The sequence below is a fragment of the Coregonus clupeaformis genome, chromosome 3 (assembly GCF_020615455.1).
Source record: "Coregonus clupeaformis isolate EN_2021a chromosome 3, ASM2061545v1, whole genome shotgun sequence".
Classification (NCBI taxonomy): Eukaryota; Metazoa; Chordata; class Actinopteri; order Salmoniformes; family Salmonidae; genus Coregonus; species Coregonus clupeaformis.
The window spans coordinates 31422793-31437214 of NC_059194.1; the positions used below are offsets into that span (position 1 = coordinate 31422793).

A 14422-nucleotide genomic window follows, 5' to 3' on the forward strand; every position below is an offset into this window, starting at 1 on the left:
GTGGCGTACTCCTCAATGCTATCTGAAGAATCCCGGAACATATTTCAGTCTGCGCTAGCAAGACAGTCCTGTAGCTTAGCATCTGCGTCATCTGACCACTTTTTTATTAACCGAGTCACTGCTGCTTCCTGCTTTAGTTTTTGCTTATAAGCAATAGGATAGAGTTATGGTCAGATTTGCCAAATGGAGGGCGAGGGGGAGCTTTGTATGCGTCTCTGTGTGTGGAGTAAAGGTGGTCCAGAGTTTTTTTTCTTCCTCTGGTTGCACATTTAACATACTGGTAGAAATGAGGTAGAACGGATTTAAGTTTCCCTGCATTAAAGTCCCCGGCCACTAGGAGAGCTGCCTCTGGATGAGCGTTTTCCTGTTTACTTATGGCCTTATACAGCTCATTGAGTGCAGTCTTAGTGCCAGCATTGGTTTGTGGTGGTATATAGACAGCTACGAAAAATATAGAAGAAAACTCTCTTGGTAAATAGTGTGGTCTACAGCTTTTCATGAGATACTCTACCTCAGGCGAGCAAAACCTTGAGACTTCCTTAGTATTAGATTTTTTGCACCAGCTGTTGTTTACAAATATACACAGACTGCCACCCCTTGTCTTACCGGAGTCAGCCGTTCTATCCTGACGATGTAGCGTATATCCCGCCAGCTGTATGTTATCCATGTCGTCATTCAGCCACGACTCGGTGAAACATAAGATATTACAGTTTTTAATGTCCCATTGGTAGGATAACCGTACTCTTAGGTAATCTAATTTATTTTCCAATGTTTGAAGATTGGCTAATAGGATTGATGGAAGAGGCAGTTTACTCGCTCGCCGTTGGATCCTTACGAGGCACCCCGACCTACGTCCACGATATCGCTGTCTCTTTCTCCTGCGAATGACGGGGATTTGGGCCTTGTCGGGTGTCTGTAGGATATCATTTGCGTCCGACTCGATGAAGAAAAAATCTTCGTCCAATACGAGGTGAGTAATTGCTGTCCTGATATACAGAAGCTCTTTTTGGTCATAAGAGACAATGGCAGAAACATGATGTACAGAATAAATTACAAATAACACGAAAAAACACACATAATAGTACAATTGGTTAGAGGGCTGTAAAACGGCAGCTATCTTCTCCGGCGCCACTCCAAACCTGCTTACTGAAATAAGTTAGCTGAAAAATGTTGTAGAGAAAGTCATTACAAGGACTATTGCGGTCATGGGAGGCCAGAACGGTATGTTTGGGAGGTATTTACGACTTTGACGTTGCATGGGGTTTCTATGGGGAAGGCGGGGGTAGAATCACCTACATCTGAATACTCACGCAATGGACCTAGAAACTGTCTGAGGTACTGACAAACAACCAGGTAAGTGTTATAAAGAGCCCAGAATTGTTTTTGGGTTAACTTCCCCTTTATGCATTCTAAATTGGGTTCCTGGGGTACTATCATAATAGCTCGCACTTAAACTCACTCCTTTCTCATTCATTATGCTAATATAATGTATATTCTTGCCCAACCCCGCTCTGCCACTCACCATCCTCTTTTCATCCCTCTTCAACCCTCATCCATTTCACTATAGCATTCTGTCTCTGTTTTCATTCAGTTAAGTCTGTACTCGATTGAAATGTAGTTTATGGAAGTTCAATCAGGAAGGCTGGTCTGAATGCTAATTTAACCTAAATCAGGGTCACATAGAGTGTTTATTGGTAGTCTTAAACAAATCTACTTTGGAACAAAGGTATACACCTCACATGGTTATGGGCTTACAAAAGAAGTCCATGTCAGATATAGAGTTGAAATGTATTCCATTTTGAGTTTGCATCCCAATATTACACTTTATATACATCACAGAAGACTGAAATATTACAAAACTGTTTGACATAGAAACATCAAATTTTCTGCAGTTTTGTTTAACTAATGTCAATTAATTATGAACAAATATGAATAACATTCCACCCATGAAGCCACTAGGTCATTTGACTACAGGAAAGGGCTACCTTCATCAAGTAAGCAGAACATCATTCACTTGGTTTCCAATTATATGGGCTTATTGGAAATGAATACAGACATTTCATCAGCATAGCATCTTGCTTCTTCTCTCCTTTCCTATGAGCCACGTACAGAATGTCATTAATCTATTTACCTCATAGCCTATAAGCACAATAACGCACCTTCCTCATGCTTGTTGTTCAACCTATGGGCTCACTCTTGCAATTATCACCTTCCTCTCTCTCAACCAATGGGCATAAATATTGAGGTGTTTATATGTAAACTTACCCATGTTCTCCCAATTTCTGTTTTTCAGCAACAGTTGTCGACAACCATCCACCTCCAGCATATTAACCTTAAGGCCGTCATTGGAACTCCTTTCACAGAGCGGGGGGGTTTCGATGCCAGCTGCCCAGCATAGGGCTACCTGTCATTTTGATCTGGCTCTGTGGAGCATCCCTCAGAGATGAGGCCATGTCCCAAACTATTTAATAAAATGCCATATTGAACTTGTTATTCACCCAGATCTAGGGGAGTCATTAGCGCTCAAACTCTAGGCGGCATTCTGCCTTCTCCCTACAGTTTTCAGCCATTAGCGTCGCCCACAACTGGCTCATGTGAACTACAATCCCGACGCTGTGTTTTAACGTTTAGAAATGTCAATAAACATCGTTTGAAATACGGCTTTTGAAACATATGGCCCTCATCTTTCATCAGCGAGAATTAATCCTTCAAATAAAAAAAGATACACTTACTGTAGCATTTTTGCCCAGATCCATACAGCTATGGGTCCCTCCATCCGATGAAACTACACCTGTGCTAGTGTTCGGAGCATGCTAGATAGCTAATTAGCACAGGTGGTCACCTCTTGTCTTCCGTCTGTTTTCCGTAAACAAGCACTGTAACATGGGGATATAGCCGTGTGGGAACACTAACCTTAACACGTGTGTATCAATTTAACCTTTTTGTTTTTAGAAAATAATTTCTAGCTAATATGAAAGATAATGTCCTTATGCTTCAAAAACCATACCGTAAGCGGAGCGTGTTAATGTTCAGATTGAGCGTCGGGGATCTTAACAAATCTCCTCCGTACTGAAGATGCCTTCGTCCAATGACTCTTTTGTAATGTAATGGAACTGAGAGTCATGATCAAGGGCTAGGGGAGGCATGTTCTGATGGGACCATTTTAGTAGCTATTAGACTAGATCAAAATGTTTTCTGATAGGCATTCTGGAAAGAATGAAAGTGTACCCCACCGTGCTTGGGGATAAAAAGGGAATCAGGAAATGCTGCTTGACTTGATCATCCAAAAAATTATTCATTACTTAGCCCAGGACACTTCAACAGGTGACTATCCAGGAAACTAAATAAACATGAACACTGGGTGTCTGCATGGATGTCGGTGTCTGAGTTTATTTACGGGACAAACAAACAGGCTTACGTTTCTGCGTGGGACGCCTTCATCAGAATAGGCCTACGGAGCTGAGGAATAGTTTGGATTTCAGGTCTGCAGCACAGATGAAAGGGGAAACCTACATCCTCTTCCTCTGTGGGTTTTATGGCGGACTACATCCAAAAGTTGTATTGCCGCCACCAACTGGGCGATTTGAAACCAAAAATAAATCCATACATAATAGTGATTCTAACAATCCACCCATAGCCAAAACAAACAAAACTCCCACTTCTTCCTTCTTTTAGTTCTCCATATCTCCCTTCTCAGGCTCTAGTACCTGAGAAGGTGGTACGGCTTTTGCTCATATTCCATGTAACTCCTTTGCTGTGAAATCTTTCAGCCCAAGGAATCACTCCGCCGCAATCACAATGATTTCAATCTTCCTAGATCTTTTCTCCACCTTGGCAGTGCCATTTATCACCATTGCGATAAAGGCCACAAAGTCCATCTTTTGAACCTTTAAAATGTCAGGATCCTCTTGGTGTAAGACAACCCCTGCAGACTGCAGTGAAGGCCTATCCAATACCATGGACTCTTCTGGCGCAACAGTCAAACCCTCAACCCTTTTCACAGCTTCTGTATATGAAATGCTCTGTACAACCCTGACTTTGGCCACCTCATTTTCTTTTGTCTTGTGGGGCATTCAGAAGACTTGACTTCATGATTCCCACCGCAATTACAACATGTCACATTTTCCTCACTTTTATAACACATACTATGATCTTTTCCACATCTTGTACATCTCGGCTTCTCCCTTCTGCAAACACTTTCTACATGACCAAAAGCTTTACAATGTTCACACTGCATTGTTCTTGGGATAAATGCTCTAACTCTGTAGTTAATATACCCTAACCGCACTTCATTAGGGAGAGACTCCATAAAAAAAATATTTAAAAAAAAATCACTTTTTCCCCATTCACCACTAGATTATTCCGATGTGCTTCAAATCACTCCAGGAATATTTTGAATCTCTTCCAAATCAACTTCCCACGAAACGCCATATATTAGATATAAATGCTCCTGTAAATCGCTCTGGATAAGAGCGTCTGCTAAATGACACAAAAAAACACACAACACTTCAAACTTATCAAATCGATTAAGAAACAACGCATGTTCCTTCTGTTCCGCAGAATCACAAAAAATCTAAACAAACCCGCCTCTCCTGATCCTCACATCCTTCACTTTACCCAGCACTCTCTCTACCAGTTTGGATAACTCAAATGGTTTCTTCAAGATTGATACTCTGCTCAGCTGCTCCTTATTAACAAACCATACTCCTACTATATACGAAATGTCATTCTCATCACTGTACCCTACTTTGCTCCGTTTTCCATTATTTTGAACAATACTCAAATTTCCTTGATTCTACCGCCATTTCATTCAGATTCCACTTCATCATCTGCTTCCGCCATCTTCCGTGAAGCTGTTTCCAGCAAAACTCCAGCCTCCACTCCAAACTAAAATCTCCATAATTCACAACAGTAGGCGTAGTTCAGCACCTGACGTCATTTATTTAGTTACGTATGGAAAGTTCCAGCAGCAGAGTTCGCCATTTTGTAGGCAGATTAGTTTGTGCGGTGTACGAAAGTAGCTACTGAAAAAACAGTTCTTACCTATTAATTCGTATTTTGGGATACATCAATCGTTAGATACGGTAAGGACAGATTATTTAATGTGTAATAGAAGAACGGAAACCATATACAATCCGTTCAATGTTAAACCGTTAACTAGCCTCCACGTTTCGTCGACGAACCAGGAAGCTAGCTAACAAAAAGCGTTAACTGGCTATGCCTATTGCTTTTTCCCCCAAAATATGAATGTTGAAAATAGTTCTTTTTGTTGGTGTTGACTCTAGCGTTTGTCAGATGTTGCTGACGTTATCTGAAGAAGTCTAGCCAGCTAACGTTACGTTTCACTTGGACAATTGTTATTAGTTAGTTAGCAATCTAACGACGTTAGCTAATTAGCAATATAGAACAAAGACGTCGCCAGTCACTGGCAGCAAAGAGAATAGATTGACCATGTTTATCTAGCTACCTAGCTAATGCTTACAAAGTAACTAAACTATTTCACAGGACTCATATTGCATGGTTGAATTCACTTCATGACATGTAGACTATTATCTAGCTTGCTAGCTAATGAAACGTTAGCTATATGTAGATTTGAATTATTTTCAACGTTTGTTGGCAGCTAGCCATGGTGCTAGCTTTAACGTTAGCTAGCTATGTATCTAATGTGAACATTCATTACTTGTGTGGCAGATGCGGCAGTCAAAGCGAATGCGTTCCCCTGGTGTTTGGCTCAATGAGTTCAGTTGGGAGGAGAGAGTGGAGAGCCGAAAGCGACAGAAGCGAGATGATTCGCACAGCAGTGAAAGGGAGAACAAATCTCGAAGACTTCACCACCTCAAAACAAATGAAGGGTAAATATGCTGACCTCATTGACCCCATCTGTCATCCCATTCACTGTAGTGGCCAACATAACTATCAGATGCTCCACCTATCCACAAGCAACCCCCAACTAGATCTCTCCTTTTTACTTGCTAGAAGATACCGACCCTATCACTATGCTTGTTTAAACAGGCCTGCACTGGGGTCAGAAGGCAATCATGTTTACATTGAGACAAGCGATGTGGCTCGGGAAACTTACCTCAAACCAGGGATGAAAAAATGGTTGTACACCGAATTGACCCATTATCCCAACTGTTACACCAAGAAGATTGAACGACTGCTAATAAACTCGCAGTTGTTCAATGTTCTCAGTGTAACGCATTTCTCATCCCTGGCTTGAGGTACGTTTTCCTGGCCATATCTCGCGCCGGCTTTCTTACTCTAAACAGGAAGTTTGTCTGACCCCAGTGCAGCTGTAAGCAAGCGTAGGGTCGGAATCTATTCTGGCTTTTCAGTTAGGTAGGTAGGGCCCAGCAATTTTACACATGTCAAATGTTTTCACAGCAACATATTAATGTGGTGAGGACAAGCTATCATCTAATAAATAATAAGTGAAATCTTATTTCCAGAGAAAAATCTGCTCTTTTCCATGGCCTTGACAGAGGTGGTCACAATTCTATCGGTTCGTACAATCCTGGAAAAGTCATGGAATTTTTAAATGATGTTTTACAGGCCTGGAAACGTTTTGGAAAATGATCAAATCAGAAAAGTAATGACTTCATAGGTGCGCTTGAGTTTCAAGTTTGGGGAAGCTTACAGTTTATCCTACAATTTCTACCATTCTGCGTGCCAGTTATGATCGTTTCAGATGTCAATTTTCGTGGAAAATAACAGTAGCGAGGCTATATACAGGGGGTACCGGTACAGTCAATTTGCGGGGACACAGACATTCTCAGTCATTGTCACGTGGTTAATCATAAAAATCGGAGTTAAAATGATACAAATCTAAAAGTAAACTATTGCGAGATCACCAGTGGCAATGAAAATGTCAATGTTTACGTTTATTTACCAGAGTGCTGTCCTATTCTCTGTTCTTTGGATTTATATGAGGATCCAGCACCCGATATAGGTTTATATAAGGTGGAGTCGAGCACGTTGTTTATCTTTTCATGATCACCAGCCCCTACCATATGAACACATTGATTTACTACTGGTGACATATGTAATAGTGAATATATATATTTTTTAACAGCATTAAAATGGTATCTGACTTGGAAGTAGATAAAGGGCATCATTGCCAAAATCCTGAAATATCCCTTTGAAAGTCATGGAATTCTATTTGTCAAAATGTGTATGAACCCTGTTCTATACATTTTTCGAAGTTCTAACTATTCTTATGGGAAGTCATTGGACACTATATCACTGTCTGTTTTATTGCTGGAAGGTAAAACCTGTTCAGTTCCTATGTCTGTCTCTGATTGAGCTGTATGCTATGTGAGAGATGGAGGTTTATGGTGGAAGTTTCCAGGGCAGGAGGGAAGGGCAGGGCAGCTCTAATAATAAGTCCCCCAGCGACGCCAACCTTTTCCTGGAAGAGACCTGACACCACCAGGGTGCCATCGTGGCTCATTCCTCATAGCCTCTGCTGTAAGGACTTCACGGATTCCTCACTAAGCCACATCAATAACTGTCGTAGTGGACACCTGTGCTTTCAAGTGTGCCAGAGAGGTAGAGGGGGAGAGCGGGATGCTGCATTCGGGAAGTATTCAGACCCCTTGACTTTTTCCACATTTTGTTACGTTACAGCCTTATCTATCAATCTACACACAATACCCCATAATGACAAAGCAAAAACAGGTTTTTATCAATTTTAGCAAATTTATAATAATAAAAAACTGATTTATATAAGTTTGGCACCCTTCCCCAGATCTGTGCCTTGACACAATCCTGTCTCGGAGCTCTATGGACAATTCCTTCGACCTCATGGCTTGGTTTTTGCTCTGACATGCACTGTCAACTGTGGGACCTTGTATAGACAGATGTGTGCCTTTCCAAATCATGTCCAATCAATTGAATTTACCACAGGTGGAAAGGGTCTGAATACTTATGTAAATAAGGTATTTCTGTTTTATTAGCAAACATTTCTAAACCTGTTTTCGCTTCGTCATTATGGGGTATTGTGTGTAGATTGAGGAAAAATAATAATTTAATCAATTTTAGAGAGGCTGTAACAAAATGTGGAAAAAGTCAAGGGGTCTGAATACTTTCCGAAGGCACTGTACATGCATACATTCAAGCTGGCTGCTCATATTTATGATAGATAAATGTGAAATGTTTAAAATTAAAGGATTACATTTATGTTTATCGTCAATTGCACACAAGGTCCAACCGAAACTTGACTTCCGCTTTTAACCCAATCCTAAATCGGAGATGTGTGGGGGGCTGCCAAGTTGGACGCCCGGGGAGCTGTTGTTGTGGGGGGTTAACTGCCTTGCTCAAGGGCAGAATAACTAATTTTTCACCTTGTCGACTCTGGGAATCGAACTAACAACCTTTCGGTTACTAACCGCTAGGCTATCTGCCGCACTACATGTCATGATCTGTTAAAAACTATTAATCTACAATATGCTTGAATGCCAGACTTTCACACCAAGAACGCTGGAATAACGACGTAGCACCCTGTAGTCGTAAATCAGCGTGTTACTAATCTTAAAAAAAATATATATAAAGCCCCTTGGGATAGGGTGTTGGTGAAGCGTAGATCCCGGCCATTGGAACCAAGCAGTGACTTAAGTAGGAAGGAGGAGTCAGTCGTTAAGCTGTTTCTCCCTTTCAGGCATTACCTGGAGACCCGCAGCCTGAACCAGCAGAGGCTAGAGTCTAAGGACAAGGGGGCCAGAGTAGCCAGCCTGGAGATGGGCTACGACGAGGACAGCAGGGGCGCCTCCAGGGATAGAGACGGAGACCGCGAGAGGGACAAGGAGTGGCACCACTACAGCAAGTCATCTGGTCGGAGTGGCAAGAGCGGCCGCAGCAGACGCAGTAGCCGCCGAGGGCGGAGACGCAGCCCTTCTCACCGACGCTCCTCTTACTCGGTATGAGAACCTACTCTCTCTTTCTCCTTCTCCTTCCCAATATGGTTATTAGTGGTGTTAGCGTTCTGTGTGTCTATCTCTCGCCGTATGTACCACACCCACAGTAAAAAATACTTATGGATCCTATGTTAGTACCAAAATCCACTGAAGATCATCTAGGCATAACTTTAGCAGACTAGGAGCAAACACATTTACGAGGCTTCAATAGTAAAGGGAAGCTTTATATGTATCATTCACAGTCAAAAGATAACCAAGAACTGTAACTTGAAGGAGACAAATGCATATTAGCCTATTCTACACTGTGATAGCTTATCATTTTTTTTGTACCATTTACTTTGAGAAAGTCTCTCACATGAACATTCTTGTTGTTGCCGTGTTTCTCTTCTGTAACACCCACTATGTGGTGACGCCCCCTATGCCTTTCTCTGGTGGGGCTGAATTTGAATGTGCTGCTCCCGCTGTGGTCCGCTGGCGCTGCCTGGTTCGCTACTACCCACCCACTCTGAATGGGCCGATCCATCCGAATCTCTCCCCCACGTCCGATTCCCCCCTCCGCCCGCTGAATGAATGAATGGCGCGTTCCGTCCGGTTGTGGTGGCCTGGCCTGATGTTCTCTGGGTCGATGATGGTGGTTGATGGTTGATGATGGTGGTGATGGTCGTGATGGGACAACAGAGGAGCCATCATCGCAGGAGCAGGAAAAGATCCAGGAGTGTTGAGGATGATGACGAGGGTCACCTGATCTATCACAGGGGAGACATGCTGAGAGCGAGATGTATAGAATATATTCCCCTTTTTTTCTCTCTCTGTCAACTATCTATATCTCTTTTGTTGTTGCTGTTTGGTTTTGATATTGTGAGCTGTTGCAAAATACCCATTCTATTGTAGACGGGTAGGGTGTATCAATGTATTGTTAAATGTTGATTAGTATTACACCTTGCTACATAACATCATTATTAGTGATGTGTGTACTGTGTATTATGTGCTGTTGGCTTGGAGCCCTGTTCTGTTCTAGTTGCAGACAGTATAATGCTAAATCCATATCAAACAAAGCAGCTTAGGCCAAATCAGTGCTAGCGGCAGCCATTTTGTGGCATATCAGGTGTGATGGTAGTGGATGCCAGTCGTCACTCCTCTGGTTCCAACTAGTGCTCTTTATTCCCTGTAGATGAGATTGTGTCCACTCTAGGAGAAGGAGCCTTTGGGAAAGTCGTGGAATGCATCGATCACTCTAAGTAAGTCCCTCACTGGAAACGTCTGGATATCATGGTGACTATGCTACTCTTTCTCCCCCCGCCCTTCTCTCTCTCTGTTAACTTTTGAGCACCTTCCTCGAGCAGAGATTAATGACCCGCTTTAATGTGTACAGTATGCTCTCACAAACTCAATCTCTCCGTTTCTCACTTTCTTTCTCATTTGAAAGTCTCTCTCTTCTCTAGACTTAACTGTTGGATATTTGTGTGTTGTCTGTGATTCCAGAAGTGGTGCTCGCATGGCACTGAAGATCATTAAAAACATTGACCGCTACCGCGAGGCGGCAATGGCAGAGGTGGAGGTGCTGGAGCAGATGAACTCTCTGGACTGTGACCGGAGATAGTAAGCCCCATACATTAGCAGAAATCACGTTGGCCCTGCATTACGAGGATGAGAAGCAGTCACACATGCAGCAGTTTGCTACACAGCAGTAGTAGGCTATCTGCCAGGCTTACATTTGAATTATCACTAAAATATCACACATTAATTATCAAATATCAGTATGTCATCAAATATCAATATCAGACATCATTGTTGCTCTTGCCTAGCTAGCTACCTTAAGATGAATGCACTATCTGTAAGTCACTGAATAATATTGTCTGCTAAATGACAAAATTTAAATATAAGTCCCTCTTTTTTTTCTTTTTTTTCTCCCTCTATCCTTCCCCACTCTCTCCTCCCCCTCTCCATCTCAGTGCATGTGTGAGGATGCTGGACTGGTTCGACCACCATGGTCACGTGTGTATATCGTTTGAGCTGCTGGGGCTCAGTACCTATGACTTCCTTAAGCAGAACAACTTCCATCCGTTCCCTGTAGAACACATCAGAATCATGGCCTACCAGATCATCAGAGCTGTACGATGTGAGTAGTTACCATAAAATTGCATATTAGAACATATTGGAATAGTAATTTAATAGGATCTCTGTGGTAGTAACCACCACCCACTCTGGATAAGAGCACTGCTAAATGTCACAACTAAAATGTTATTGTGTGTCCCAAATGGCACCCTATTTTTCTCTATCAGTGCACTACTATGTAGTGCATTTCTTAGGGAATATGGTAACATTTGGGAGGCAGATATTGTAAATGATAAGCTGGCAGGTAAGTGGTGACTACAGAGATTGTTTAAGATACAAGTGCATTGGTCCGCGGACCCCAAACTGATCCAAATGTAGCATTCATCAGTCAGAAAATCGGTTAAAACCTTTATCACCTGTTCCCAATTTTTTTTTTTGTTGTTGCTCATATTACATTATTTTTACCTTCCGAAAATACCTTATCTTTTGTGACAAATGATGAGTCCTCTCCTTCATTGTCGAACTGCATGTGACTGTGTTGACAGTCATTGATCTACAAGTCATTTTGCATGCCAAACAACCCCAGGCAATATCAGTAGCCTAGTCAAACTGCGCACTGTGCCCAGCTTCGCGCACTGACCAACGCGAGGTAGGCGGCCTTTTCCTGATCTTGCACATCTGCGCGGCACCTTCAGCATTCAAATGCTTAAATGGCTTGCGTGATATTAGGCTTTATTAGTAGTTGAGCGACAACTGTTAAATTGTTTTACCGGAATAAAAGTAAACTATCGGAGACAACTCATCTGGCTAAAATCAAATGTATTTTATGTTGTTCAGGTTCACCATCAGCAATAGTTTTGGTAGTTTTGCTTTAAACAATCAGTGTATATGGTCATTTTTAAATATTTGATTTTGAGATGGGGTGAAATCCAAAGTTGTGCTGTGTATTCATTGGCTTTGTCATAGCTCATTTGTAAATGATAAATATTGATACATTACTAGCTCAAACACTTAATCTGCAAAAATGACAAGTTCATTAGTGGGTGTTGGTGAATTCAGAACCAAAGTGGGAGGGCAAAAAACACAGACTACATTTATCTGGATGCTTATCGAATTGTCTTGAAAGGAAAAGATGCACATCCCTAAAACGAGTCTATTCAATTGTATAGTGTAATAGTAACAAGTGTTGTCTACTTTCCTGCCTGTGTTGATTGTGTTTTAGTCCTACATAAGAACAAGCTGACACACACTGACCTGAAGCCGGAGAACATTCTGTTTGTGGACTCGAAGTACGACATCGAGTACAACGCCAAAATGGTACGAGTCTTATCTACCTGGTCTCCTATTGACAAAACACGGACTCACCTTAAATTACCTGTGAAGATCACTGATTTGGTTGTCAAGCCTTACATGACTTTGTGTACTGTCTGACTAACTGCAATTCATATTTGTCATGACTAATCTCTGTCCTACAGAGGCGTGACAAGAGGACGTTGAAGAACCCAGATGTGGTGGTGGTTGATTTTGGCAACGCCACGTATGAACATGACCACCATACCTCCGTAGTGTCCACACGCCACTACCGCGCTCCAGAGGTCATTCTGGGTAAGATACCAACTTTGCCACTCTGCCACAACGCGAAGTCCTGATTAGATCAACTTTATTATCCCACCAGGTGGCAAGTCATTTGGTCGTGTGCTTAAAAGGACAAAGTACATAGTTCATTAAAATACAGAATAATACACAATAAATTCATATGAAAAGTGCAATGGGCTACATATTTACAGTGAAAGTGCAATACATATTTACACTCCTATCAACCAATCAAGAGTCCAGGCAATTACTGATGGTATGTTATAAAGGCGCTTACAGACTTGAGCTGTCTCCCAAATGGCACGCTATTCCCTATATATTGGACTTCTTTTGACCAGGACACATGGGGTTCTTGCATCCTTCGTTTCTCTGTTACTGATGTAATGCTTTTCTCTCTCTGTGTAGGTTTGGGATGGGACCATGCCTGTGACGTGTGGAGTCTGGGCTGTATCCTCATAGAGTACTACCTGGGATCAACTCTCTTCCAGGTGGGTGACTATCTGCTATCACATCAACAGCATCATACTAGAATGCCTTCTAAATGATGCATTCATCTTAAGGTGTTCAGGCTTCTTTCTATGCATGGGTAGATCAGTGTGTCCTGGATGTAGACTCCACTCCATGTCTCTCTTCTCTCCTCCAGACCCATGACAGTAAAGAACACCTGGCTATGATGGAGAGGGTCCTTGGCCCCATACCTGTACACCTCCTGCAGAAAACCAGGAAGCGTCGGTACGTCCACCGTTACAAGCTGGACTGGGACGCACACAGCTCTTCTGCCAGATATGTGAGGAAACACTGCAAACCGCTCATGGTAAGGAGGGCCTCTCGCAATATGGGCCAATCTATTTTGAATTGCGAATGATATAAAGCCATCTGAATCACAGTGTTGGTGTGTCCTGTGGTGACTGATATCGATGAATCTGATAATCTCCTCTACTGTCTCCTCCCCAGCAATACATGACTGCCCAGAGTGCTGACCACGAGCAGCTGTTTGACTTAATCCAGAAGATGCTGGAGTATGACCCGGCTGAACGCCTCTCCCTGGACCAGGCTCTCAGACACCCCTTCTTCACCTGCCTACGCAAGGCCACCAAAAACTGACCTTTCACCCCAACCTGACCCTGCCTGTCACATGACAACCGTTGTGGCAATGGCCATCGCCATGACAACCATGATTGACAATCGCTGTGGCAATACTTTCTGACTCTCCGGGAGAGGTTGTTTAGCACTGACTGTATCAGTCCGCCCACGTGGCTCCATAGTCCATTGCTGTCATGCTAGTTAGTGTTAATTTATTGTGTGGTAGTATTGTAGTAGCAACTGTTTGTACTAATTAATCTGATGCATTATTGAGTTGTACAATTTTTGATCAAGTCCCTTTTTTCAATATGACTGGATTTGTAACTTTTGGAATATCGCTGTGTACATTTCTCAATAAAAACTTATGAACTATGAAGGTATCTAGTGGGGTCCAGAATTATTGGATTCCTTGATAAAGATGAGCAAAAAAGACTACAAATAAATACAGATATTGTTTACTCATTTTGGGGAGAATTATGATTTTAGGCTAATACAATTGCTCAGAGAAAGATTTTAGCAAGTAATTAAACAAATGTATCTCAAAGATAGGTGTTAAAATAATTGCATCCCTTGTTTTCAATACTCCAGTACCCTCTCCTTTGCGAGGAAACCAAACTGAGCCTTTTGCTAAAATCTTATGCATGCATATGAGGTATTTTCTGCATATGCATTGTTCTTTTGAAGGCCAAACCCACAATTAGTGTGTGTAGGCAAAGAGCTCTGTGGTCAGATGACGTGAAAATAGAGCTCTTTGGTCACGCACACCAATGGTGGGTTCA

General features: G+C 42.2%; 1 protein-coding gene across 2 annotated transcripts; it reads left to right on the forward strand.

Moving 5' to 3' along the window:
• The first annotated feature begins 4960 nt into the window (after window positions 1–4960).
• On the forward strand, window positions 4961–14019 carry LOC121544710 (dual specificity protein kinase CLK4-like). Of its 2 annotated transcripts, XM_045208190.1 has the most exons (12): window positions 4961–5084; window positions 5692–5852; window positions 8657–8915; window positions 9591–9690; window positions 10084–10150; window positions 10395–10511; window positions 10865–11031; window positions 12190–12284; window positions 12443–12572; window positions 12966–13048; window positions 13204–13374; window positions 13515–14019. In XM_045208190.1, exons 2-12 carry the CDS (start codon window positions 5692–5694, stop codon window positions 13662–13664), a joined length of 1500 nt encoding a protein of 499 aa, XP_045064125.1. In that variant the 5' UTR covers window positions 4961–5084; the 3' UTR covers window positions 13665–14019. The 2 variants fall into 2 exon arrangements, with proteins under 2 accessions (XP_045064125.1, XP_045064126.1); XM_045208191.1 differs by lacking the exons at window positions 4961–5084; window positions 5692–5852; window positions 9591–9690 and having other exon boundaries at window positions 8828–8915.
• The last annotated feature ends 403 nt before the right edge of the window (window positions 14020–14422 follow it).